This window comes from Sceloporus occidentalis, unplaced genomic scaffold, assembly GCF_023333645.1.
Source record: "Sceloporus occidentalis isolate IW3139 unplaced genomic scaffold, rSceOcc1.0.p SCAF_2, whole genome shotgun sequence".
Classification (NCBI taxonomy): domain Eukaryota; kingdom Metazoa; phylum Chordata; class Lepidosauria; order Squamata; family Phrynosomatidae; genus Sceloporus; species Sceloporus occidentalis.
In genome coordinates this window covers 121,392,845-121,420,844 of record NW_028316982.1, presented here as the reverse complement: position 1 = coordinate 121,420,844, position 28,000 = coordinate 121,392,845, and the positions used below count along the sequence as shown (strand labels likewise).

The following is a 28,000-nucleotide window of genomic DNA, read 5'->3' as shown; positions in this document are numbered from 1 at the left end:
TAACTATTCAAATCATCTTGCAGTTCTCTTGTCACTGAATCAAGTTTTCTTTGGTAAGACAGTTTTGTGATGTTGAATAAGGGAATCAGTGACTAAGATGAGTTGCGTTGTCTATGGCTCATGAGATATGTCCAGGTATTATTCCTCTGTGTTGAATTCATGTTGCAAAGGTAATCCTGGATTTGCTAAAGTTCAAATTTCACATGACACTGCAGCCATTCACAAGTCCTAGATGAGTATTTGAATATGATACACACTGATACTATATTTTAATTTGTATTCACAATTCACGATTTAAGGTGTAGGTTTAAAATATATTTAGTGTGCTAGTAAAAAGAAAAATCACAATGCAGGACACATACTAATGGTTCTTAAAATTTTTGCTGAATGATTTTTTTCCCCCTGAAGATTTTTACAGCAGGCTTTTATGACAAGTCGTATTGGCCACCAGAGGTTCAAACTGAGTGGCTTTCTTCCAATGAAAATGTTGGGGGGGAGATTAAACTCAGAGATTATGAGGGGAGAATTTGAGTCCTGTTAATAGACAAAAGGCATGGAGAAGAAACATGTGTAACTGATGTTGATGCTTAGAGGAATGATGTTTATTTGGCAAAGCTGTTTGTAGTGATTTAACATCTGTACCATATCATACTTGAATACTGGTCTGTGGAAGAAATATTTCAGTAGGGAGATTAAAATCCCGAGATGTACTTCACTCTTGCTTTTTACACACTACTTCTCCATGCCACATCTTATCCATGAGTGTGTCTTCTTCCTGGTGCTATAACATTCCTTCTTTTTATTACAGAATGTTTATTGCCTACCCATATTGATTCTAAACCTAATATGTTTGTTTTTGTACCTATAATACCCAGGAATGAAACTCAGCTCAGAATATGGAGGCACATAAATGGAAATGCTGCACATATATAGAGGGTTTAAGATATCGCAACGGCTTATCTGTTTAGGGTCCCTTACTTTCCCTGCCTTTGCAGGAGAGCAGAACCTACTCCACATAGGTCTGGCCCTAACATTAGGCAGAGTGAGGTGACCAGCTCAAACAGAAGATTTTTGATATCAAATTGTTATGGGTTTATTGTTATTTAATAAATTCCATGCTTTTGATTTCCTTTTGATTTTAACGGGTCTACTCCATTAAGCAGAGGCTGGATGGCCATCTGCTTGGGATGCTTTGATTTGGATTTCCTGCATGGCAGGGGGTTGGACTGGATGGCCCTTGCGGTCTCTTCCAACTCTGTGATTCTATGATAACAGCTTGCTGGATTTTTACTCCTGGGAGAGATGCGTGCTGAATTTTGTGTCTTAGATGCCAAACCTGGTTGGTCTTGGTTATTATGGACCTTGACTGGGGAGAGAGTGGCATTTGTTACTCTACCTGGAGCAGCAAAATGCCTCTAGCTGCACCTGTCTCCTCACAGAACTTACTACAACATGGTCGCTCATTCTACTGCCAGTTAAAAAGCAGCTCAATACAGTTTAGCACTTTTCAGTTCAATCTAATGCATAGTGATATAAACAACTGTAGGGGAGAGAAACATCAATTAATTGAAGGCCTTAGATGCCAGTTCTACAGGCAGAATACCCACATCGGAAGGAATCGGAACACACTTCATAACCACTAGAAGAATCTTGCACCATAATTCTATTTTAAAAGTGTGACACAGTCATTGCATATAAGCAGACTCCTCAATGACCATCTGGGTTAGACATCTCATCCTTCCTCATTAGGCAACTCAAATTTTTATAAGATCCCTGAGCTCTTGAAGCAGCTACAACTCTTTAAAATCTGGACATAAACCAGTAGCAGTTACTTTTGAAGTAGGTAGCAGAGGTGCTACTCAACCAGTAGCAATATATTATAGTTACTAGCATAGATCGAGTCAGTATAGATGATGTATATGAATTGGATTTCCCCCCCTAATGTACAGAAAAATGATGGGTCATTTGAATTTTGGTCCTTGGGGAGGAAAGGAATTTTTTAAGGAGAAATTTTGTATAGTGAGATGGGCCTTGGTGTGATTTGGGGAGCTCTTTATGAAGAGTGAAAATAAGCAAAAGATTGAGCTTTCTTCTAGACATCCTAAAACCTTCAGAGGATACTGAGCCCAGATTTATAAGAAGCACTGAGAATGTATCAGACTATCTGGGGATATGCTGATAGTCTGAATTTATTTTGGCGGAAGCTGCCAACATTCTGTATGTGGAATGCCTCACTGGATGATGCATCTGGTTAGATGAGATCCAGATGGCTCTTTTAGCTGAAAGATAGGGGCCTAGGAGAGTGGCTGGAAATGCATGAACATATAAATGGTATCCCATACGAAAGCATCTCGTGTGGGAATGTACATTGTGTTAAGACTATGAAAGATTAAAGGTTTCGTTGCTGTTACACAGTTTACAAACTGGCTTATAGAGTCCTTGCCACTCACACTCATGCTTACTCATGTGGCTTTGACATACATGCTTATTATACCTTGGCTTCCATGATTGTGCATCTTTCCCAACTGGTACTTGGTAGGAAAACATGGTGGCTGTATTGATTTTGTACTGGACTCTGAACTGGTGTTCTGGAGGTAGAGTGCAAGGGGGACATCTTCATTGTATTTGAAGTACTTTTTTAAATGAAAGGCTGCACACTTCACTGTCCCTGTTGGATAGTGAATGAGTTAAGACTGAAGGCTCATACAAGTAACATTTCAATTTGAACTCTTGGTGATGGTGGGTTTGCTCACTGACTAATGCGCTAATGGTTTTGGTGACCTGTGTGACAGGTAGTTGACTAGGACAGCATATAGACATCTTTTCCTAATGTTTCATTCCTATTAATAATCTTTTTTTTTAAATGAGTGCTATAATAGCTAATGGCGGCCAACTCAGCTACAGCCAATTGTATTCCTTAAATTTCAACAGAGAATACTTCTTAATAACCTATAACTGTTATGGTAGCAAGTTTGTCATGGGTATGAATATGATAATAAGCTTTTTAAAGTTGTTGTATTTCCCAAGAGGGAAAGAAAGCGATCACTGCCCATTTGCACCTGTTTATTTTAATTTGTGCAAATACAAAATAGCCCCATATACTACTACTGAGGGTGAAATTAGAAAGAAATCGAGCTGACAGATGACCTAGTTAAATTCATCCAGAAGAGGCACTCAGCCTCACCAACATGTATTGGCTTGGAGATAGGAGAAAATGCATAGACGTGCAGCATTAGCTGTAAGCAAAGCAATTGCATTGCTTCCAAATTGACAGCAATAAGGTAAGTGGCTATTCAGTTTCCAGCGGTGAAGTCTGTAGATCCCAGTCCTTTTGTTTTTATGCTCAGGATGTGGACTTTTGGGGTGTTAGAGTGCCCAGCCAATCACAAGAATTCATTACCAACTGCTCCACTATAAAACAGCTCTGGAGAGCAACATTTTAAGAGCCATCTCCCTCATGTGTTTCAAATTTCCTATTAAGGGTGTCTTGCTGTCCTTCATTTTTCTCTGCCTCTGCATTTTCATGGTAAAAATATCCTTAAGGCACCTCAAATATGATTGATTCCATACCCTTTCCCTGCCCCTGCCCTGCCCTGGTAACAAATGACTCTCTTGACCTCATTGTTTAAAACTTTCACATCCTTTCTTAGAAACTTGTGTTTTTTTTGGCACATATAGGGAAAGCTAGATCTCCGTTTCAGTGCTGTTCCCCTGTTTTGCAGAGGAGTTGATCCCGTTGGTGATGTTGCTCCTTTCCAGGGCCAGTTTTATATCCAGTTCTCTTAGCTGTTTCAAGAAGCCACGGTTTGGAAGAATACACCTGTGTCTGAGCACTTGATCTATGGCATCAACCACTGTCATGTTCTTGTAAATCATCAGATAGGCGAGGACCAAGGCAGCTGAGCGGCTGCGACCCATGGCACAGTGTACCAAAATCTTGCCTGTGGAAGGGAATAAAAGAGAGACACCATTCACATTCTGAACTCCATATAGCCCTTCATGTCTTTTTCTAGTAAAATAAATAAAGTGAGGCTGGAAAATTACTGCTCAGTACTCGGCTTATGCTCTCCTCCTCAGAGTTAAAATACAGGATAGGACAGGTATCTGTTCATAGGCAAATCAAAATATATTGAATTTTCTAAACTTATTTTGAATAATGTTAGATATTAGTATTATCATTAGTGGGTTACAGTCACCATTCCTAACTCGTGGATCTCGGATCTGCGCCCTTGAAAATACACGGAGGGCTTGAATATACATGAGCTTCCGTTTTCAAGGGGGGGAGTCCAGAATGTTTCCCCCGTGAAAATGGAGGGCCAACTGTACTGTGATTTTCTTAGGCGGGTTACAGACTGCCATTAGGGACGTCCTGAGGACTTCCCAGTTTGAAAAAGGGGCGTCTCTTCTAGACGCCCCTACTCCTATTACGGACAGAGTCCGTAACAAATGGCGGCGCCCTGTTCATACGGGCGCCGCCATATTGACGTAGCGGACGCTCTGCATCCGCACGTGGTGCCCCGGAAGTGACGCCGCGAGTGTGCGACTAGCGCCTCGCGACGTCCTTTCCGGGGCCCAGGAAGGAGCGCAATTTCTTTGGCCGCTGTGGCTCCCGGACGCTACAAGCGGTGGCGGCGGGAGACTGCTGCAATCCAGCGGTCTGTAACGTGCCTTAGTTCCCACCTAAGTCCTTTCTAATGTGTATCTGTTTCACAGTCGCAAACCCTTAGATCTTTTCAAGTGCATTCCTATTCACAGATCAATATGAAAAACTGTTTTCTTCCCAGTAAACATTCATATGATTAAGATGCACATTCTTCAATGAGAGAAATGAAGACCCATCCATATATACTGGTAGTACATTCTTACAATGATTTGTGTGAGAGAACTTACATACAGATCTTGCGTTTAACCATTATTTTTCTCCCAATGTTAACAAAAAAGTTGTACTCTGTTTTAAGTTATAGTCAATAATGACCACTTTTGGATTACCATTATTGGGAAATCTATGTAGAATAATGATCACCCATTATTTTCCAGCCAGAATTCACTTTCAAAGCCACTTATAACCATGGCTATCTTCTGCAATGATACAGTACATGATATAAATGGCAAGGGGATGAGAAGGCAATAGGAAAAGGAGTTAGGATAACTGAACACTCATACGTCTCATTCCCAGGTAATATGTTTTGTATTAGCTGCCATGGTGTTCCTGTTAGCTAAGGACTATCCCTGAGGATCAGGCATGTACAGGATTGTTAACATTTGTGATGAGAAAGACAATGAAGAGTTCTGGTGCTTCATCAAGACCCCCACTTTGCAGCTTCTTTCCTCCTCACCAAGTCTTCTCTGAAGACCAGCTCAAAGATTACTTTAGTGGCTTTGTGGACCTGATTCTCCTATAACGTTGTAAGCAAGGACTTGCAGACTTTACCGTCTTTGAGTTCTATCTTCCTCAGAGTTCATCTGAAGCTTATAGTAGTGGAAATACCTGTTTTGTAGGTGATATTACAACTGAGTATAATGTGAAAGCGACCCTCAATGCAAACCCAGCAGTAAAGGTATTGTACGGTAGTGGGTTTGAGCGGGTTTTAAGTAATTGTTCACATGTGCATACCTTCAGTCTGTCTTACCAGAAAAATAAATATCCTCCATCCCCCCCACAGGTTCAACACACTTTTTAAAAGCCCTTTGTTGGACTGACTTGTTCATTAACTACAGCCAGAACTCAAAGAATGATGGCAATTTTCTCAGGTTATAGAAAATTCTCTTGACAGGCCTATGCAGGCTACTCCTTTGCAAATAATCTGAGCTGGGACCTATTTTCCTTACTTGTCTCATTCTGGAGTGCTTTATCAATGAACGCTGCAGCAGAGTAAAAGAACTGGCTAAGATTGAAGGTAGGGAGATCATCTGCTTCCACGCCGTGGTACTCGATGTCCATGTCGCTGTAGTATTCTGGCCCCGTGTCCACATTCCACCGGCCGTGGGCTGCATTGAGGATGTGGGTGAAGCCAGCTTTCTCAAGGCTGTAACGGTCAAGTGCAGTTTTCCTGTTTTCAAAGCAGAAAAAGTAGTTTGACAGGTGCATGGCACTAAGGTATCACTTTAATCCAAGAACAGATGGCTGGCCTATCATTTAACAACTGCAACAAGCAGCAAGGAGTTGTGAAGGAGCCTTTTATAGGTCTAGGGCCACAGGCAGAACTTTAAAGCTGCCTCACTTCAGTCCAAGTGGGCTTAAGTTGATTTTCAAGAGTGCTACATGTACTTAACTCTATGTTGGACTGGGCAGCTGAAAATGAATCAAAATGCGGTTCCCTTATGGTGGCAGAAATGCCTCAGATGCGTCCCTTTAAGAACATGTTTTGCAAACAGGTCATCATCTTGACCTTTCTTTGATGCAGACGATTCATATTTCTTGTGAATAATATTTATTTACTTATTTATTTTGAAAAAACTTAAGTAATCTGGCTAGGGCTGTTGGAGTTGCAAGCAATTCCAGAGGAAATACAGAAAATTCAACTATAATGATAGTTGGCATGAACAAGGAATAGTCCTCCACCAAAGCTTCATGGAATGCAAAGAGCTGGGGCTGCCACTGACTGTAGAAAGAATTGGTGGCTGTCATTCTTCTTTTACCACTGAGGTGATCAAAAGAATTTGCTCTTATTCTGGAACCAAGTAGGCAACTATGGCAAGGCCTATCCTGAGTTGTGCCACCATTTCTGAACACAGGAGCACATAGGAAAATAATTCAATTATGGTGTATGGAGCCTCACCATAATCTCTTCTAATACTGAACTGTCATTAACAGTTTGGGAGTAGAAAAGTGACAGAATTTGGCCAAACCGATGGAGAAGATAAGAGATTCCAGATTTGCCCTCTGAACTGTGTGGTTCTAGCATGGGGCCCAAAACAGAGCTTTGTCCTCAATCCCCCCTTTTCTTTGGCAGTTTTAGTTATTTTGATTTTTTGCTATATAATCTCCTTCACGGGGGATTGGTGGTAGAACATTTTGGTGGTTCTAGCTTGGGGCCTAGATCTAGTTTGTGCAACTCACAGATCCATTTGGGTGTCCCCTTCTTGAACTTTGAGGGCAGGGGAAATGGAACCATGCCCAGTTTGGGGCCAGGTGCTCTGCTCCACTCCCAGTTCATAAAGGAACCAATGCATTAACTTCTGCCCATACAGATTCCCATGCCTGTCCTTCCAGAGTGCCCGTACACACACGCCAAAATAAAGCTGCTTCAGGTCAATTTGGAGGTATGCTGTTTAAATGACACACATATCTTAAGAGGACAGAAGCTGCACCAAAGCTGCACTCCAGTCTTTAGAACTGGAGCTTGGCTTTGGCATGGCTTCTGGACTTTTAGGACACATGCATCATTTTAAACAGGATACCTCCAAAGTGACCCGAAGCAGCTTTATTGTGGCTTGTCTGTTCAGGCCCAATGATACCCAGAAGACACACTGGATGAGTTGGTTTTCATCAGCTGGCAGGCAAGTCAACCAGTGCTTGGATCCAGACCATACTTAGCCCAACCTCTTCAGCTCCGACCAGTAAAGTTGTGGCCTTTTTCATGGCAACAAATGCTGTCTGTTTTGATTTATCCAGTGCGTCTGCAAAAGTGAATGAACTGAAAATGTAGAAACTAAAAATGATAACACTATTGTTTTTTAAAGTGCTTTCTATAGAATTGTGGTGAGACTCCTTATGATTACATCATTTGAAAAAGTAGGAATCATTCATTGTTATTTTAAAATTTCTACTTTTCCATACACGTTTCCAATTCCAGACTTTATGGTTTTTGTTTTGTTTTGTTTTGTTTTTTGGCAACTCTCCAGTAAAAGATTTTTGGCTCGGATAGCATCTTGCTGAACCTGGAATTTTGTCTATTCTCTGTCTGACAGTGCTCATGAAGCTTTCAGCCCTTCTAGGCAGTGTCTTTAACAAAATCCATTTAGAAAACATCACAGGACAAATTAATGTTACAAACCCTACCATCCCCACAAACGTACATAGTTTTGGTCTGTTTCTTTTTAACCTAAAGCAATTTGGGGAGGCTGTGCTTTTGGGCAGAGGCTTGGCATGCTGCTCCCCTCCCCACTTCAGCTCAGACTCCTCTCTGGCAGAAGCAGCCTTCCTTCCCTAGAGGGAATGGATCTTCTGTATCACCCTCTCTTCACTGCCCTGCTCAAGAACACAGCCTAAAGAAGCTTGCTTGCTTGCTTTCCTTTCCTTTGTACTTTAATATTGGGTTTTGTTACATACATTTGTGTCTAGCCTGTAGTTTGGCCCTACATTTTGAGGGAACTTTTCATTAACTTTTAGTTGCAAGAGCAAGGTGTCCCCTTGCTTCTTACCTGGTGATTTTTAGATGTTTGGCTCAGGCAGCATTGTTGGAAGCTTGGTCCTCAATTGTCTTAGATCACCGCCTTGGTTTGCAGGAACGCCTCCTCCCATATAACCCTTCCCACACACTCAGGTCCTCTGGGAAGAATCTATTGCAGCCAAAGAAGACCAAGTTGGCTGCATCTTCCCAGAAGACCTTTTCAATTGCCGCTCCAAAAACTTGGATTGGCCTGCCAGAGAAGATCCGTCTTACTACATCTCTTGATGCCTTTAAAAAGGTGATAAAAATGGATCTCTTCTAGCAGGCCTTCCCAGACTGACCTCCCTTCAAAGTAGAACTGTCTCACCTGCCCAAATTTAATTAATAAAACGTATTATTAATTTGCTTCCATATTATTTTATCCGCTGTCACTATTGTTTATTTGTAGAGGGGGAGGGGTAGAGGATTAGGGAGATTGGAGGATTGTTGATTTTATGATTGTATTTTATTCTGTTGTTACCCACCTCAATCCACAAGGAGAGGCGGGATATAAATATTTATTATTATTATTATTATTATTATTATTATTATTAATTTGGTTTGAATTTGATCACTTTTGATTGCTGTTTGCCTGTGTTGTTATTTTTAAATAGTTTGTTAAGCTCACTTGTTATGATGCCTTAGGCAATTCTGTGAATAATAATAATAATAATAATAATAATAATAAAATTTTATTTGTAGCCCGCCTTTCCAGTGATCAAGGCAGGTAACAACATGTTAAAATGCAACAACAACATTATACACAGTAAAAACTCAAAATAAAATCACAGATACACAATACAAATAGCACCAGCTAGCACTACAGTGCTACTGAGAGGGGAGAGGGAAGTACTTCAGGGGCATTAGGGGTATGCCTGCTGGAACAGGTGTGTTTTTAACCCCTTTTTAAATTGGTCCAGTGAAGTGGCCGAGCAAAGCTCGCCGGGAAGCAAGTTCCAGAGCCTAGGGGCCGAGATGGAGAAGGCCCTCTGATTAGTGATGGAATATCTTGCTTCTGGAACTCTTAGTAGGTGCTTCCCTGCAGACCTGAGTGTGCGGGGCGGATTGTATGGAGAGAGGCGGTCCTCCAAGTACTCTGGGCCCAAGTGAATCAAAAGGCAGTAGGGTTTGGCAGCTGCGCAGTATCTCATTGCCTGAGATTTTAGGGTCACGACATAAGACCAAGAGCAGGACTATGTTATGTTACAGAGATGGATCAGGCAACTCCTATTTCACTGATTAATTAAGAGTTAGCAGCAGCTCAGAACTGTTTGTGAGTCAGATGATAGTGAAATGGTATGAGGGCAGTCTGGACAATTAGGCCCAGAACTTGTATGAAAACCAGCCAATCAAGGAGATTATTGCACACAGAAAAACCAACATGAGAGATGCAGAATCAAAGGCGGGTTATAGACCGCCGCCATTTGCTCCGTGAGGGAGCCGCAGTAGCCACACCGTGCGGCTCCCGCGCGGAGCAAAAAAGAAGCTCCATTTTGGAGCTTCTTTTTGCGGCGCCTCTATGACATTGCGAGGCGCCTGGGGCGGACTCGCGACGTCATAGACGCCACGTGACATCCAGACGCACAGCGTCTGATACGTAAAGATGGTGGCGCCTGTATGAACAGGGCGCCGCCATCTTGTACGTATTCTACACGTACTAGGGTTAGGGGGGTGCGGAAGCACTGCCCCTTCCTAACCCTAGTACGTATAGAATACGTACTAAATGGCGGTGTGTAACCCGCCTAAAAGATAAAATTGCATTTATCCATGCCCGGGCTGTAGGCAGCCCGTATTCACCCAGGGAGCCTGTCTACAACCCAGATTTCCCTCACTGTTTTCTCTACAATGCCCTCAAGCCCAGGTACAGGTAAATGCGATAAGACTCATATTTGTCTTTTTAGATCCTGCGTCTCTCCTGCCGGTTTTTCTGCATGCGATAATTTACTAAGAAAATGAACCCAAGCTGGACTATCAAGTGACAATAGTAATCCAGTAACTATGGCACTTGCTGCCAGTCCTGGTAGGACCTGCACCCCACTTAGCTCAGCATGTATGACAATATTTAAATATTTGATGGGATGTCATATTGAGGATGGAGCAAGCTTGTTTTCTGCTGCTTCAGGGACTAGGACACAGAGCAATGGATTCAAGCTACAAGAAAAGAAATTCCACCTCAACGTTAGGAAGAACTTCCTACAGTAAGAGCTGTTTGAGAGTGGAATACATTGCCTTGGAGGGTGGTGGAGTCTCCTTCTTTGTAGGTCTTTAAACAGAGGCTTGATGACCATCTGTCGGGGGTGCTTTGACTGTGTCTTTCTGCATGGTGGTGGGTTTGACTGAATGGCCCTTGGGAGTCTTTTCCAACTCTATGATTCTATGATGTGGGGAATATTTCCAGACTTGTAGAAGGCTCACAGCTAACTCTTGAGGCATTTCCTTTCCACATTCCCCCTCGTGCACTGCTGTCAGGGTTTGTACAACAAGATGACCCATAAGTCACAGTGCTGGTGTTTTACATACATAAGACTGGGGGGAAACGATTGCCAGAAGCTTTATGAAGGAGCTGACAAGCAACTAGGCAGATGGTGCATTGGTCCAAGTGGTACAATGGGTCCAAGTGCATGCACTCACTGGCTCTCCGGCCAGAATCATTCCCTCATTCCTGGCCTTTCAGTACATCAACATTACACAAGGGGAACACATACACAAACACTCCTTTGCTAAGCCAGGAAGTCCTGGCACCAGCTAGGAATAGGTGGAGATGGGTGCCTAGGTTTTAAAGCCACTTCACGTACAAAAATCAGGGTCTCTCCTCATCCAGTGCTGCTGGCCCTGAGATTGGTCTCCCTGCTTGAAGACCCAGAGAAGCACAGCAATTCCTTGACTGTCCAGCAGACTGTTTTCTATTTATAATAAAATATTTATTCTGCAGCTCTGAAAGAAATCAGACCATGCCTTTTCCCTTTCAACTACTGCTGTTTGTCCCTACTGTACTGTACTGTACTGTACTGTTACTGGCCCTGTAAAATAGGTGGCAGGCCATGGAAACCCATTGGGCGAGTCACACACTTTCAGCCCCAGAAAACCCTGTGACCCTCGATATAAATATTTTAATAAATAAAATAAAAGTTCTGCAGATAGACAGACAGATAAGTGAATGAAGCAATCAGCCCAAGGTATTTGCACAAGGCACCTCTCTGCTAGCTGTTGAAGAGCAAAGTAAGCGTCTTTCTTTTCCCTTTCTTGATTTAACTAAACACCACCATGGTGAATTGAGCTCAGCTGAACTTAGCCTGCTTGTGTGTAGGTATCACATTCCCTACTTGGATTCAGTGCTTCACTGGGAACACCTGTTCCAAGAAAAAAAAAGTGTCAAGGCTCTCTGAAGAGGCTGGCTGAGCACTTCCCTTAAAATTCTGCACCCATAAAAGGTAAATTCTAAGGTTTGCATAAAACAATAACAACAGATCCATGTTTATTTTTGTATAATGTGTTGCACTTCTGTTAATGGAGCGGGAGAGATACTGGGCAGTAATTTCTCTGCTGTTTGACACTTTATCAGGATTTCAAGCATAGCTTAATCGTCATAGGGGCTAGAAACCTGAAGCCTGAGGTTTTGATTTTGGCACCTATTAGCATGATTTGTGCTTTATCACTGCTTTGACAGAGCACTCATAGCCCTGCATATATTGCTGAGTCTCTAAGTAGAGGACTAACAATTACAGCAGGGAAGTGATGCCCATGTTACACTGCGTATTTCTTCCCTCATGCTCTTACATTACATGCCTAGTTGCTTGTCAGTTCCTTTACAAGGTTTCTGACAATCTTCTTCTTCCCACATTCTTATTTATTTTGGAAAGTCTCTCCCATTTCAAAAACAGCAGTTCAAGTCAATGTTCTTAGCGATTTCAAGACAACACTAACTTAGGGCCCATACAGACAGGCCAAAATAAAGCTGCTTTGGGTCACTTTGGAGATATGCTGTTTAAATGATGCATGCATCCTAAGAGGCCAGAAGCTGTGCCAAAGCTGTGGTCCAGTCTTTAGCACTAGAGTGTGGTTTTGACGTGGCTTCTTGCCTCTTAGGACACATGCATCATTTAAACAGCATACCTCCAAAGTGATCTGAAGCAGCTTTATTTTGGCCTGTCTATATGGGCCCTTATTTGAGTTAAAGTAGGAATAGAACTACAGCAAAGGAAGAAATTGTGTCATGGACATTTCCATCTAAAAATCCAGCCACAGAATTCTCCTTTCTTTACCGGTTGCTCATCTATTGTCCTACTGGTTCATCTAGCGCTCTACTTCATTGTGTTTACATAGAATAGCCCAAAGGTTAAGATGTCAGGAAGACACTTTCCTCGTGATGTAGTTATTACAAGCATAATGATCTCCAAGGCTATGTGAGGCCATTTGTCCTGTGCTGTGTGTTTACAGAACTTACTCATCTCCTATGTAGAGGTTAGGCCAAACTTCATTGACATGTGTATACTTTGGGCTGCCTTTCCAGAAGAGCCTCTCCAGGTCAAATGCTCCAGGGGTACAGTAATCCCCATCTGGGTCTACTTTGACTGCTGCATAAGCACTTATCTTCCCAGATTTCAGGGCAGTCGAAGACATCTGGTCTCAAGAGTCTGTGTTCGATGGGTGGGGGAATGGACAGAACCAAAGCCCTGCAACAGTGACAAGCAAGAGGTGAGGGTAGTTAGAAGCATCCCAAACAAACAATCTTTCTCAATTTTTTTCAGTCACTGCAGTACCTTAGTAAAGGCTTCTTATTTATGGCAAGCAATGTACATGGTTATTTTTTACTACAGTGAAAAGCATCTCTCTGACAGATTTGGGAAGGGCTAGCAGATAAAAAGGCTTGCCTTTTTTCAATGAGGGCAAGGCAAGGAAGTATTTCCTTCCTTCCATTGGCCTTGTTTTCTGTCAGGGACATCATTACATAGGTTAAACATTCCAGCGTCATACTGTTCAGGCTGAGATCATAGGGGCCTGTTACAGACTGCCATAATAAAGCTGCTTCGGGTCTCTTTGGAGGTCTGCTATTTAAATGATGCCTGGGTCCTAAGAGTCCGGAGGTCGCACCAAAGCCACACTCCATTCCTAAGCACTGGAGTGCAGCTTTGGTGCAGCTTCCAGATTCTTAGGGTGCATGCATCATTTAAACAACATACCTCCAAAGAGACCCGAAGCAGCTTTATTTTGGCAGTCTGTAACAGGCCATAGTCTTACTTCTCATAAAGAGCAAATAAGGTACAGTTGCCCCCCCCCTCCCCTTATCAACAGATTTTTTTATCCATGGATTCAAGCATCCACAGCTTGAAAATATTTTTTAAAAGTATAAATTCCAAATAGCTAACTTTGATTTTCCATTTTATATGAGGGACACAATTTTGCTCTGCCATTATAGTTAATGGGACTTGAGCAGCCACAGATTTTGTTATCCAAACTCCAGCAGATAACAAGGTCCCACTGTACTAGTAATGTTTGTACTCTTGACCAAAATACTTCATATAAGCAGCTGCTAGAAAAGACGGGTGGAGAAATTTCTGGGGGAAATCTCTCATTTGAATATGAATGTTAGTTCAACTACATATTTGATGCATCTCTAGTATCATTCATATTTTATAAAAGGTTTTTTTTTAAAAGATACAATGCTGACTTAGCAGGCAGAGAATTAGATGACAATCTTTTTCCTGTGGCATCTAGCCATTATCAGCAGATAATGTTTATTTATGGCATATTCGGGTTGCTAGGTGGAAAGCAGGACAGGTTTCCCTACCTTTAATGCTTATGTGGAAGAAGGAATTTCCAAGGACAAGCTTCTGGGAAAGCAAAACCTACTGAAATTTCCTCTTCTACACCACTATTTACAGTACAAGTGCCCTGTTATGTTCTTTACCTGGTGACACTATGGTACATGAAAGCAATTTGAAAGAGAAAGATGCCCATCCTAAGAGAGAGAAGTGACAATGGAGCAACAGCAGGTTGGCTAATCAGTAGGTACAAACCTTTCTTTTTTTAAAGGGCATATATATTTTATTTTGTTCAGGGAACATTCTAGTTCCTTAAAGCAATCTTGTTGCATGGGCCTTAGAGCAGCAAACATGACCTATCCTTTATTCCTCTTCCCCACTCCTTTCCCTCCTTGCAGTTGTCACAAGCAGAATGCACCAAGAACTATGTGTCCAAAGCAGACAATGGCTAAAGGCAGATAATCAGGGCCACCTGAAGTTTCCCTCTTTTGTCTTGTCTGCTCTGTTTCTTTCTTGATATAGTTAGGGTGACATTGGGGCACAACAGACAGGCAGCTCCACGCTGCCTGTCTTTGCCCTGAGTCAGTGCTGCAGCACCGATGCACTACCAAAAAGAACCTGTCTAGAGCGACTTCTTTTTTGTGGTGCTGCAAACAGGAGATGGTGCCGCCATGATGCCACTTCCTGCCAGAGACGTCTGGACAGTGTGCAGTGGACAGGAAGCCACCATGATGATGCTGCCGTTCCATATTATGGTTCGAGAGCATGCAGTTACTGCGCGCTCCCGAACCCTAATTTTGACCCAAGAACAGCACTTTTCGCCTGTCTGTACTGGGCCTTTATCTCCTCCCATCCCAGCTGTATGTTCCTGGAGAATTCCTATAACAAAGGCGGGTTACACACCACCATTTAGTATGTATTCTATACGTACTAGGGTTAGGAAGGGGCGGTGCTTCCGCACCCCCCTAACCCTAGTACGTATAGAATACGTACAAGATGGCGGCGCCCTGTTCATACGGGCGCTGCCATCTTTACGTATCGGACGCTGTGCGTCCGGATGTCGTGCGGTGTCTATGATGTCGCGAGTCCGCCCCTAGGCGCCTCGCGACGTCATAGAGGCGCCGCAAAAAGAAGCTCCAAAATGGAGCTTCTTTTTTGCTCCATGCGGTGTGGCTGCTGCGGCTCCCTCACGGAGCAAATGGCGCTGGCGGGAGACCGCCGCAAAGTGGCGGTCTATAACCCGCCAAAGATTCTTTTTTCTGCTTGCCTGAAATGTTCTTGGTCACTTATATAAAGCACAAGCCTTCCATATATTGCCAACAACAGCAGCAATAAGAGGTTGTCTATATACTGAGAGAAAATATCTGGCCTACGTTCACCTAGGAAACCTCTAAGCCTCCTCTAGCTCTTCTGGTCTGCTTCTAGCCCCATCCTAGCAGGCTCTCTACCACCAGCTGCCTAGTAGGAAAGGCCCTGGTGACTTAACACACTGAAGTTATTAATCAGCACTTAACTACCATCCAGCTACCACTGGCTACTGTTGGAGTAATTAATTATCAGCATTTGTGCTTTCTGAATTTCAGTTGCATCTGATCCCACTAATTTCAGTCCCTACCCATCCAAGGTGTTGCATAATTATCTGCCAACTGAGGTGATCCTTCATCCACCTGCGGGAATTAGCTGCAGTCCATGACAGCTTGTGTGCCACAATAATATTTGTTAGTCTTCAAAGTACCACGGGATCCAGTTGTTTTTGCTGCAACAGGCTAACATTGGGTTTGTGTAGGCTTGCCGCATTCTACTTCCATGAACTCTGAATAGCTGATGCTATTTTATGGACTATTTTAATTATGCAAAGTGGCCATATTAATTGTTACATTTTTTAAATCACTATATTTCAAACTCCGAACTACTTTTGACAGTTATCTGAGAGAACAAGTATAGAGTAACATTTGTAATGCTGGACTTGAAGCAGGGAAACCCAGTTCAAACCTCTACTTAGTCATTGAATTAACTATGTGAATGTGGCCCCTCTCAGTACCTCTGAATAAACCTACCTTATAGGATAGCTGTGGTGATTAACAAAGGGCTCGAACAGACAGGCCAACATAAAGCTACTTCAGCTCACTTTGGAGATATGCTTTTTAAATTGACACATGCATTTTAAGAGGCCAGAAGCTGTACCAAAGCGTGACTTTGGTGTGGCTTCTGGTCTGTTAGGATGCATGCATCATTTAAACAGCATATCTCCAAAGTGACCCAAAGCAGCTTTATTTTGGACTGTCTGTTCGGGCCCAAAGAACGAGGAACTAACTACAGTAAAGTAGCCTATTTTACAGGATTGTTGTGATGATTAACATGGAGGGAGAAAGCAACTGGACATGTACGTTCCTAATGTAGTATGAACAGAAGAACAGCAACTATGCTATTAACATTTTGCCGTAGTGTTATCAGGTCTTGTTTGATTTAGCTATCAGTTTTTCATGAAAGGCAAAGCCTAAGACCCATAAAAATATCCCAGGAAGCCCCTGCGAGTAGCATTGTTGTCGTTGTTTGCCTTCAAGTCATTTCCAACTTATGGTGACTCTAAGGCAAACCTGTCACAGGACTTTCTGGGGCGGAGAGTGTATGACTTGCCCCAGGTCACCTAGTGGGTTTCCATGGTCGGCCACCTAATTCACAGGGCAAGATGTAGAGTAAGGACAAACAGCAGTAATTGAAAGGGAAACGGCATGAACTGATTTCCTTCAGAGATGGACAATAAATATTTTATTATAAATAGAAAACAGTCTAACTGTCTTTCACCTATTTGATTTTTCCTCAAAATGTATATGATAGCTCATCTGTGGTAGGATGTCTGTGCTTCTACCCAATTATTGTTTGGCACTACTATTTAAGGTAATGGTCTATATTTATATGTTTTTTCCCATTTCCATTGCCTCTCACCTTCTTTATTACATCATCTCACCTCAAACATGTACAAATATAGGCCAACCGAGGCAACTCTCCCTCACTTCTTACACTCTGCCATTCACACTGCTCATTCAGTCTCCCTCACTTCTTCATGCGCTTGCAGAGCATTCCTCACTTGCTTCTTGAACTCCAGTGCTTGCGTAGCTCACTTCCCCATCTCTCCTACTCACTCCCTCACCTTGCAAGTGTCACTCACTCAAGGTGACCTAACCACAAAGGAGGACAAGGCACCATAATATGTAGGACCATGAAGAAAAATGGAGGTCATTACCAAATAAGAGCTAGGCACACTAATATAAATGTAAATTCATGCTTCTTAGGCATGCTCAAAGTGGAGGACATTTTGGAATTCCTCCCAGACAGAAAGTTGAAATGTAGGGAATGTCCTGGAAAAGGAGGATGACTGGTCAGCCTGCATTCACTTGCTTCTTGTGCTCTGCTGCTTGGAGAACTTGCTCTTGCTTCCTTCATGCCTGAAGTTCCCAGGCAGACGTTTTTGTTACAAGAAAAAAAAGAGAGAGAGAGAGAAGAATGCCTCCATGGGTTGCCCCATATCTCATTTTCTACAATGGCTAGAAACATTTTTTTAATTAAAATGGACGTTTGGAGTTTGGGTCAAATGACCAAATGGGTATCATGTAGCATGATTAGGTTTCAGGTTAAACCTGGCTATTGAGGAGATATGGAAACCCTAGCTTTGTTGCATATAAACAGTGAGAACTGTGGCTGAGTAGAAATTTGAATCCTGGTATTTCAAGTGTAAGGGCCCAAACAGACAGGCCATAATAAAGCTGCTTTGGGCCACTTTGGAGGTATGCTGTTTAAATGATGCCTGCATCCTAAGAGGTCGGAAGCCATGCCAAAGCCACTCCAGTCCTAAGGACTAGAGCGCAGCTTTGGTGTAGCTTCTGGCCTCTTAAGATGTGTATGTCCTTTAAACAGCATACCTCCAAAGTGACCCAAAACAGCTTTATTTTGGCCTGTCTGTTCAGGCCCTAAGTCCACAACATTCAGTTCAATATACTACATTTTATTGCAAAATATATGGGTTTTTTTGGAGGGGGCTCCCAGAATCCTTGTAATTGCCCCATGTTTGTTTCCAGCCCACATGTTAGTGTGTCACAAACTGGCAATTTGTGATGAACAATTGGGCAGAGGTGTGAACCTTTGAGATGATTCTGGGCAGAGATTATAAAATGTCTGGAAGCTCTTTGTCTTGGGCTATCACAGAATAGATCATGGAGAACTGGAAGCTGGACAACGGAATCCCGGCTCCCAGCTATTTTATGAACATCAAGAGCTACAAATTTCATCTGATCTGTGAGTAACATTAAGAGAATGTACTAGCCAATTGCATTAGGGTGTTTTGATTCTTTTCTTGATGTGGTTGAAATGATCTACTCTGTAACTTATACTTCTGTCTGTGCCTGAGAAACAAGATGATTCTTCATGTAAAGAGATACCCTTTTGCTACAGAATTTCCTTACTTAGAATAAAGCCTTCCTTTTAAGTACGCTAACTATATCACACTCCTTTTCACATGCCTTAGCTCAGTCAGAATTTGGGGGAAAGGGAAGGAAGCGTATATTCAACATCATAGGTAGAAAGTGCAAGTGGAATCTCCAGCAATGTCTTGTTGCATTGCTAAGGAGAGAGGACTCAAATCAAGAAGTGGTGGCAGCGCGAGAGAAGAAAGGTGGTCTCAAGGGGTCCCAAGCAGCTCAGGCAAAATCAGAAAACCCTCACAACTGCCTTAAAAGATTAGTTGGAAATGGGCCTTTAGAACAAAACTGAAAGCTGAGTACCAAATTAAAAGCAGCAGGAGACTCAGAGGAACAAGGAAATCAAGAGTTTATATAGCACTTTCAGAAGGTATGCTTGGGAATTAAAATTCTTTACTAGAGTACGTTCAGAGTGTTGGGCCATGTCATGGGACTTCTTGAAGATCATAGTTTATCATAAGGGAGCCCTAGTGGCACTCTTGTTAAATGCTGGTACTGCAGCCACAAGGTTGTGAGTTCAATCCCAGGGGCTCCAAGGTTGACTCAGCCTTCCATCCTTTTGTTAAATGAGTACCCAGCTTGTTGGGGGCAATTAGCTTACAGACTGTAAACCACTTAGAGATTGTTGCGTTCACTGATAAGTGGTATAGAGGCGTACAGTCAACACTCTGTTTTCGCCTGGGATCCATTCCGAACCCTCCCTCCCCTGCAAAAACAGAGTTTCACATATATTCAAGCCCCATTGGCTTGAATATAGGCATGTGCAGCACGCACCCCTTAATTTCCCCCTCTGTTCATCCCTCATGCATAAGCGAGAGACATGGTTTCCAAAACCGCGAGAATGGAGGTAGGACTGTATATGCTATTACTATAGTTTACTTATAGCGGGTGCCTTGTTGTTGCAGAAGTATAGTGTACTGAGCTACACAGTGGCAACTGCTGCACAGTGTAGTGGTAAATTCTGCAGTGCTCATCATGAAACTCCCCATAGCTACATCTCAAAGGTGTTTTGATTCTGACCTGTAAACTGGTTTTGTCTGTCTCCATGTCCACCAAGAACAGGCGGTTTGCAAAGCAAATGGCTCTAAATTATCCATTCAAGAAGAAACACTTTGCACTTCAAGAGGGCTGTCTTTAAACAACAGTTACCTATAGGCTGCTGTAAGGATTTCAGTACAGCTCAGAAGAAGCAGGCTACTCTGAGAAGGATGACCAGGGATGTCATCATTCCTGCTAATTAAAAAGTCATGGCGGTAAACCCCTACAAACCTTGGCTCTGCTATCCCCCGGCTGGTGTTTTGGGAATGGTTGCCATGGAATATGGAGTGCCAGAAACCCATCAGACACAGATGAAATTACAGTTCCCTACATCCTGTGTGACTGAACAGTTAATTCTCTGAGCATCAAATATGTAATAGTATCCATAAAATATACAGATGCCTTTCTGTGCTTGATGCTCAAGTTTATTAAATTACTTTTACTGTACAGGCCAGCACCTCTGAGGACCTTATTTATTACTAAGTGCCTGTGTGAAATCCACTCACAGAACCTCTCTAAGGAAATCCAGTGACAAAATCTAAGGAAAACAGGTGGGGTGGAACAGAAATGCAGATCATCATCTGTAAATCATACTGATGCTTCAATAGAATTATCTGCATGAATAGAATTTGAACCAAGGTCTATCCACTTTGGGGCCAAACATTTTTTATCTTGGCCAAAGGACATGGAAATGTTGCAGGGAGACACTAGTAGTCAATGCAAACATTGGCTGTGATGCACCAAGTGTCTGATCAGTCTAAATGTTACTCTCAAAGTAAGACCCACAGTCATCTACATGTGGTCACTAGTCATCTGCCGCAGTGGTGACTTAAACCAGATTATTATAGGCGATAGGCATTTCAGCCTTTCCCTGTTGCCTGGCAGAATATGTGTTTTTGGTTTATGCTGACCTATAGAGAAAATAATGTAACTTAGTATGATAAATCAATTTTAAAAATGGATGATCTAATCCAGACACGGATTCTGGATTTTAAAAAACGTATACACTGGCTTTGGGTGAAAGGAAAGGTTAGTAAAATGCTATAAGTAGGCAATTTATTATGTTTTCCTCATGTTGAAGCGGAGGAGGTACAGCTAGAGCTCCTTCTGTCTATATTAGGTCCTTTAAAGAAAATTTTAAAAGCCATTGAGGCTGTGAAATAGTCATGGAATTACATTTGCTAAACTTGACAAAGGCTTTTCCAAGTAACTAAAAAGAAACCTGGATGATATTTTAATGGGTTTTGTTGGTTTGTGGTGAGGAAGGAAATCTCTATGCCAGGAGTGGTTTCATTGCCAGGATGTGAAAATAAGCCTCCAAACAACTGGACCTAGCCTTTGCGTAAGGCTCTACTTGCTCTCTCCGCTGAAAACTGAAATAACTTTCTGGCCCGGAGTCAGTAAAATCTCCCTGCTTTAAAAAATGGATTTGCCAGAAGATTCCAGTGGTCATAGAAATCTGGCTGTGTGTATTGCAGTGGTCAGTGGTTTGTTAATAGAATGTTTATTGTAAGGCAGTTAAACTGGCCCTTCCATGCTTGCACTAAATAGAATAAAACAAGGTGCTGCAAGGCTGCCACTGTGGCAAAACTAATAATAATCGTACCTTTTTGTGGACCTAATACCTCCTGGTCCTCAACTGTAAGATGTGTCTAGTAAACGCCTTTGAAGAATAGACCTGCCGCTGTCCTTCTAGTAAAGAAGGACTAGACAGGGTTTCCCAGGAAAAGGCAGGGGCTAGAATCTTGGAATCATAGAATCGTAGAGATGGAAGAGACCACAATGGCCATCCAGTTCAACCCTGGCATAAAGGAAATCTCAGTCCAAGCATCCCTGACAGATGGCCATCCAGCCTCTGTTTAAAGACCTCCAAGGAGGGAGACTCCACCACTCTCTGAGGAAGGAGTGTGTTCCACTGTCAAACAGCTCTTACTGCCCAGAAGTTCCTCCTAATGTTGAGGTGGAAATTGGAATCTCTTTTCCTGCAGCTTGCATCCATTGTTCCGTGTTCTAGTCTCTGGAGCAGCAGAAAACAAGCTTGCTCCCTCCTCAATGTGACATCCCTTCAAGTATTTAAACAGGGCCATCATATCACCTCTTAAGCTTTTCTTCTCCAGGCTAAACATCCCCAGCTCTCTAAGTCATTTCTCATAAGGCATGGTTTGCAGGCCCTCCACCATTTTAGTCGCCCTCCTTTGAACATGCTCCAGTTTCTCAACATCTTTTTTTAAATTGTGGTGTCCAGAACTGGACACAATATTCCAGGTGAGGCCTGACCAAAGCCGAATGGAGTAGCACTGTTACTTCCCTTGATCTAGACACTATACTTCTATTGATGCAACCTAAAATTGCATTGGCCTTTTTAGCTGACGTATTGCACTGTTGACTCATGTTCAGCTTGTGGTCTACTTGGACTCCTAGATCCCTTTCACACATAGTTTCATTCAGCCAGGTGTCTCCCATCCTATTTCTGTGCATTTCATTTTTCTTCCCTAAGTGCAGTACCTTACATTTCGGTTTTGACACCTAAGGCTAACCTACATGTATGAGCACTATGCAAATGGGTGTGCATTTTTGCACATTTGCATTGATTAGTTTACTTCACTTTCTTGCACAAATTTGCATCTATTCACATCTATTCATTCTGAAAATGTACAACCCTCTGAATGCACCTGAAGCAGATGGACAGCCAGATGGGCAATAATATGCATTTATGCAGATTTCAGAGGATACTCCAGTAAAAACGGCAAAGCCTTTTTTCACAGAGTCGAAGGAGTTTGGATGTGTGCGTGCAAAAAGACCGAAATACTGCAAATTACATGTGGCTGGATCACATTTGATTCAACTGGAAGGAGAAGTTCAGTGGGCCCTCCACAGTTGCTGGGTTAGGGGAATAAGATACCCATGAAAGTAGGAAAACTGCAAATAAATAAACAGTATTTTTTTAACCTGAGAGAACACCTCTCTAGGAATCTCTAGGTCCTCCAGCAGAACTCTGTAGTCAACATCTGCCAGAATTTGACCATAGAATCATGTTGCAGGACCTACAAATGCCCAGAGAAGTGTTTTCTCTAGGAGTCTTTAGGTCCTCCACTGCAACTCTATGGTCAACTTCCAGCAGAATTTCTCTGGAGGGCCTAGTGATTCCTAGGGAAAACATATTAATCAAATCTGTAAATAATCAACGCTGCAAAAGTTAAAGCCGCAAAAGTGGAAGATCGAGTGTATTTTTAATTTGTAGACTAGCCTCTAGAATCATCTGAAGCCAAGGCTGTTTTTCAGGATTTGGGGGTTTCCTAAGCAAGAAAATTCCATGGTTGGTGAAGAACATTGTAAAAGAATGGGATTTTTTAATTTTTTTTTTTAATTTGTAATTTTTTTATTAGTTATTATAAAAACAGATATATACAACAATAGATTCATTGAAAAACTGCATCAAATAAAAAAAAAAGAACGAAAAGAGCAAAAACAAAAAAAAAAAAGAGGAGAGGAAAAAAAATATAAGAAAGAAAAACGAAAAAGAAAAAGTGAGAGATCAATATATATATAGATAGATAGATAGATAGATAGATAGATAGATAGATAGATATAAGCATCTTCATAAGAAAGTTCCGTTTAAAAGAATGGGATTTTTTTTAAAAAGTGTTGTTTGGTTGTTTGGTTAACCTCAGAAGAAATATTATAGGCCAGAGATGAGGAAAACATGTGCCCCCCCCCCTCAATGAGTTGAATTGCAGCTCCCATCATCTCCCCCCACTAACCACTGGCTAGTAATAATGTGAACTGCAGTCCAACATCATCTGGGGAACCAAACATTCCTCACCTCTGCCATTAAATCCTCTAATGGAACTGCAGGCCCTTAGAACTACAAATGTTGAAGGTAGTTAAGATGATGATGATGATGATGATGATGATGATGATGATGATGATGATTGAGCAGCTCTTAAATAAATAGAGAAGAGCCTAACTGAAGCTCTATAGCATCCAGTTCAGGATGATTCATCCACTAGGAGCAATTATCTACAGTCCTCTAAACTACCATTAGTATCTAATTGCTTCAGAACATTTAAGATAGTATATGAATATAGGCAATAAAAAGAGGGTAAGATAAAAGTTGAAAATGAGTATATGGGGCCTAAAGGCAGACAATTAAAAAAAAAAGACTGTAGTGTTGCCAGAAAAATGACACAACATATAACCGTTCCAAGAAGGTTAATATAAAATATGTGTTTCTATGGTAATGCCAGAAGACTGAAAACCAAGGTGGGTGAAATTGTGTCTGGTACTTACTTACATATAGCTTTGCTGAGCTTATCAGAACCCTATAAGAACGACGGGAGATACTTAGTACTAGGTTTTAAATGTTACCAAAAGGGCAAGTGGGTTGTATTGGAACTACCATTGCGATATTTGCCAAAGAACACAGAGCATGACAAATGAGAAACTGTAAAATAAACAAATTTGGCTGTAGAAACATTATGGTAGAAATATCAGGTTAAAAGGGCCATTTTTATAACGGAAGCAACATGTTGCTAAACTAACAAAAATTCTGACAGTTATCTGGAGAGGTTGTGGAAAACCCCCCAAAGAGGAGCCAAGAAAGAAAAATCTTTTGCTGGTTTTCAGCTATCCGCAAACTAACTGGGTCAGTGGCAATTGAGTTATGCTAAAGACGCGAAATGTCTAGTCACAGAATATTATTATGCTTTTGATCAATTATGTATGGAACTGACAACAAGGGAGACAATCCTTGATTCAGTTTCAAGCAGTAGCATTTGCTGGATAGTATAAAGTTTTGCCAAGTGGTATTAGATTCAACAGATATTTCAGCCTGTGGCATCTTTGGTCTTCCAGGTATCCAGGACTTCAACTCCTAGAAGCTCCAAACATTGGTTAATGATTGTGGGAATTAAAGTCTAGAATATCTTGAGTGTCCCCATCCTGACGTATGTGAATGGAAAATTATTCAGAAATGTCAACAGAATCCCATTTTGTTTCAGAAGACAGAGGTTTTCAAAACTAGAGGATTAGTTAAAAGACAACTGAACAAAAGTCAGGAATGACGGCTTCCTTCACAAAGCTTATTTTATTTCAGACTACTGTAGGAGATGCTGTCAGATGCTGTCATGACAAAAAATCAAAAAGATGCCAGCATGGTTAAACAGCACAGTCAAAGATGCTATAAAAAGCTTTTAAGAGGATGGCAGTTTTTACATTTAATTTGTCAGAAACAGGAAATTAGCAAGAGATGCACAGAGTTCTTTTCAGAAACAAATGTGAAAGAAATACTGAAGACAGGATTTGCATAGATGCAAAAATCACAAATAAAGCAATCTCCATGGAATATATGGGCATTTGGTGATTTTCCTATTTGTTAAATGGATTCGTGGCTAATGATGCTGCATGGTGCTTATATTTCCTCAACGGTGTCCTCCTGAATAGCTGGGAATTCTGGTCTCCAGTCTTTGGAGAAAGATATAACAGGATTGGAGAACACCAGTCCCTTCCAACTGAAGGGAAGTGCAACATTAGTCTGAGTGAGGGAAAAGGAGAGAGGAGAGTTGCTTGTTACAGATTGCTCCAATTCTGGGTGTGTGCATATGGCAGGGGGGGATTCATAGATGCTGCTCTTTGGGGATCTTTCTGACAGTTCATATACACTCAACGAGTCTGCCTATTCCATATCTACTGGAGTGGGACACTTCCAGGATCAAGGCAACATGCACCCCTGTTACAAGTGCCCCCTTTTCCTGACATTTTGGACGTAAATGATAACCCATATGACCCCCGATGTACTCTGGTCTAAGGTCAGCCATCAGCCCCAAGGTGTAGGACCACGTTAGCACTTAGCAACACACCCAAATGAGGTCACAAACAATGTCCTCCCAGATAGTCTGAGAGTCGCAAATGAGTTTGTCATTTAATCCAAATGACTAAGGAGAAGTGCAATATTTGTCTACTTGATCAGCTTGGTGCCTCTCCCAGACTGTAGACCCTTTGGATTATACCCTCCTGGCACTTCCACCCAGGTGTCACAAAACGAATTAAACACTTCTTGCCCACGCTCATTCAGCCCCCCTTTAAAAACACTTGGACTTTAGGGTCCAGTGTGCTAAGTTGGAATCAGACTGAGACCATAGCAATGGTCCCATAGCAATGCTGCTGGAGAGCCAAAATGACTAAATGGAGGCAGTCGAACTTTGGACATACCATGAGACAGCATGACTCATTCTAAAAGATAATAATGCTTGGTAAAGTAGAAGGCAGTAAGAAAAGAAGGAGACCACTTTACAGGTAGATAGGCTCAATCAATGAAGTCTCAAACCTAAGCATGCAAGATCTCAGCAGGGCCACTGATCACCTGGAAGTCTTTAATTCACAGGGCATGAAAATCAGATAAGAGAAATCTATCAGGCAAACCTTTTTTTGTTTACTCTCTTGCAACTCAATAATATCAACTGCAGTGTTCAAGGCCTACCCAAGACTTTTTGACATCTGAGGGGAGCAGAAAGTGGCAACTCCCACTCAGCCAATTGCAGATCCCAAAAGCCAGACAAGTTGTTCTAACATAGGAAGCAGACAATCTCACAAATGACTCTCTACGTCAATACAAAAAGTTGTTGTTGTTCAGGTCATTCAAGACATTTCCAACTTATGGCGACGCTGAGGCTGAGAGTGTGTGACTTGCCCAAGGTCACCCAGTGTGTTTCCATGGCCAAGTGGGGGTGCAAACCCTGGTCTCTAGAGTCATAGTCTAAAGCTCAAGCCACTATGCCACACTGGCTCTTGATAATAAATTGCTAATAGTTTGCTGCCCTTTCATGGCATGCAAAATCTGTTGCCTTGGGGCTGCCTCCTAACTTGGCTTAATTGTAGGTCCTATCATTGACTATTTTTTTTGGGGGGGGGGGAGGGGGTAAAGCTATGATACCTAGTTTTTAAAATCTGTGGACACACAGTCAAAGAGATAGGAGCAGATGCGAATGCCACTCTCCCACTTCCCAAAATGGCACTCATGCTGTAGAGACCTTAAAATGTTACTGTTGTTACTCACCACATGCTTTTTTGTAAATCCTAGCAACCACCAAAAGGCGCCTTATGTCCCACTCTGTATCTGACATTAGCAAGGACGAGAGGGAAACACTTGGGTTCCTATTATTGTTGTTATTATTATTATTATTATTATTATTATTATTCCATCAGTTCAAATGATGCAGTAACTGCACAAGCTCAGTAATTAAAATCATGGAACACAAAAGACTACCCCTTAACTGGCACACCAAGATATCCATACTAAGATGGAAATGAAAAGAAGATCTATGACTGAAAAAAAATATTATCTAAGAAACATCCTAGACCAATTCTTGGTTGATTTAATTGGAGTTGTTCAGAATGTGGCCCCAAGAACTTTCCCAAGAAATACTAATGTACTATTGTGAATCATTAGGTGTTCATCCTCTTTTCAGACTGTGACGTTTTGATCTTCTGTAGTTATAGTTTTCACCCGTCTTCCATGACAGCAAATGTAGCCTCTTTTAAAGCACTCTTCCCTTACACTTACACTCACTGGTATATTTTTCAGGCCAGCATTTCTAAGGGTTTGTACTTTGTTTTGATTGAATGTCAGCACAAGGGGTTGACATGAAATCTGTTTTGCTTGGGTTGCCAGGTATAAACCCTTAGAATTTCTTGAATGACAGACACAAGTCAGCTTTCATAGAAGTAGAATTAGATGCAAGCGTATGGGTACTAAAAGAAAGAACTAGAAGAGCTGAGAAGCTGGGAAGAGCAAAAAGATCTCCAAATATAATGTTTCTTAAATTTCAGTCTGCTTAAGGATCAAAACAGCAATAAGCCGAATAAAAGGTATTAAAAGCCTGAACCAATGGCATAAAAGTGGAATTCACAGTATCATATTCTGGAATGTTAAATGATGTCATTTTGTTCCCCAGTGAATGAATATCGGTATCTTTCCTCTGCCCAAAAATTGTTTTCAGGAGCCACCAGCTGCTTTGACAGGACAGGGAAATTCTCGGCCCTTTGCCCTGTTTGTCTGTTCTAGCATATTAAAAGGAAAGGGGCTAGCATTAGGGGAAAGGCAGTCCAGCATTCTCTTAGCTTGGCTTACCTGGGAGCTTATCCAGGAGCTGTAGGTAGCGTGGATCTTCAGAGTGTGACAGGGACGACAAAGGAAATCTTACCAACTTTGAAACTGGCATCTATTTTTAGCACAGGATTTGCTCACTGACCTTGTGTGATACCCATTCAAAGGGGAGAATCTTTACATCTGCTACTAAAACTATTCCCTGATGTGACCTGAAACCAGTGGCCTTGGCAGTTCAGCAACTAGGCC

The 28,000-nt window shown here is 41.9% G+C and overlaps 1 protein-coding gene across 2 annotated transcripts; it reads right to left on the bottom strand.

Annotated features, from left to right (window-relative positions):
* Positions 1–72: 72 nt before the first annotated feature.
* Positions 73–27,988, bottom strand: DUSP29 (dual specificity phosphatase 29). 2 transcript variants are annotated; one of them, XM_089510738.1, is made up of 4 exons: positions 27,776–27,988; positions 12,817–13,045; positions 5,830–6,050; positions 73–3,941 (listed from the first exon to the last, which is right to left on the bottom strand). In XM_089510738.1, exons 2-4 carry the CDS (start codon positions 12,990–12,992, stop codon positions 3,685–3,687), a joined length of 654 nt encoding a protein of 217 aa, XP_089366864.1. In that variant the 5' UTR covers positions 12,993–13,045; positions 27,776–27,988; the 3' UTR covers positions 73–3,684. The 2 variants fall into 2 exon arrangements, with proteins under 2 accessions (XP_089366864.1, XP_089366865.1); XM_089510739.1 differs by lacking the exon at positions 27,776–27,988 and adding an exon at positions 21,254–21,353.
* Positions 27,989–28,000: the final 12 nt, after the last annotated feature.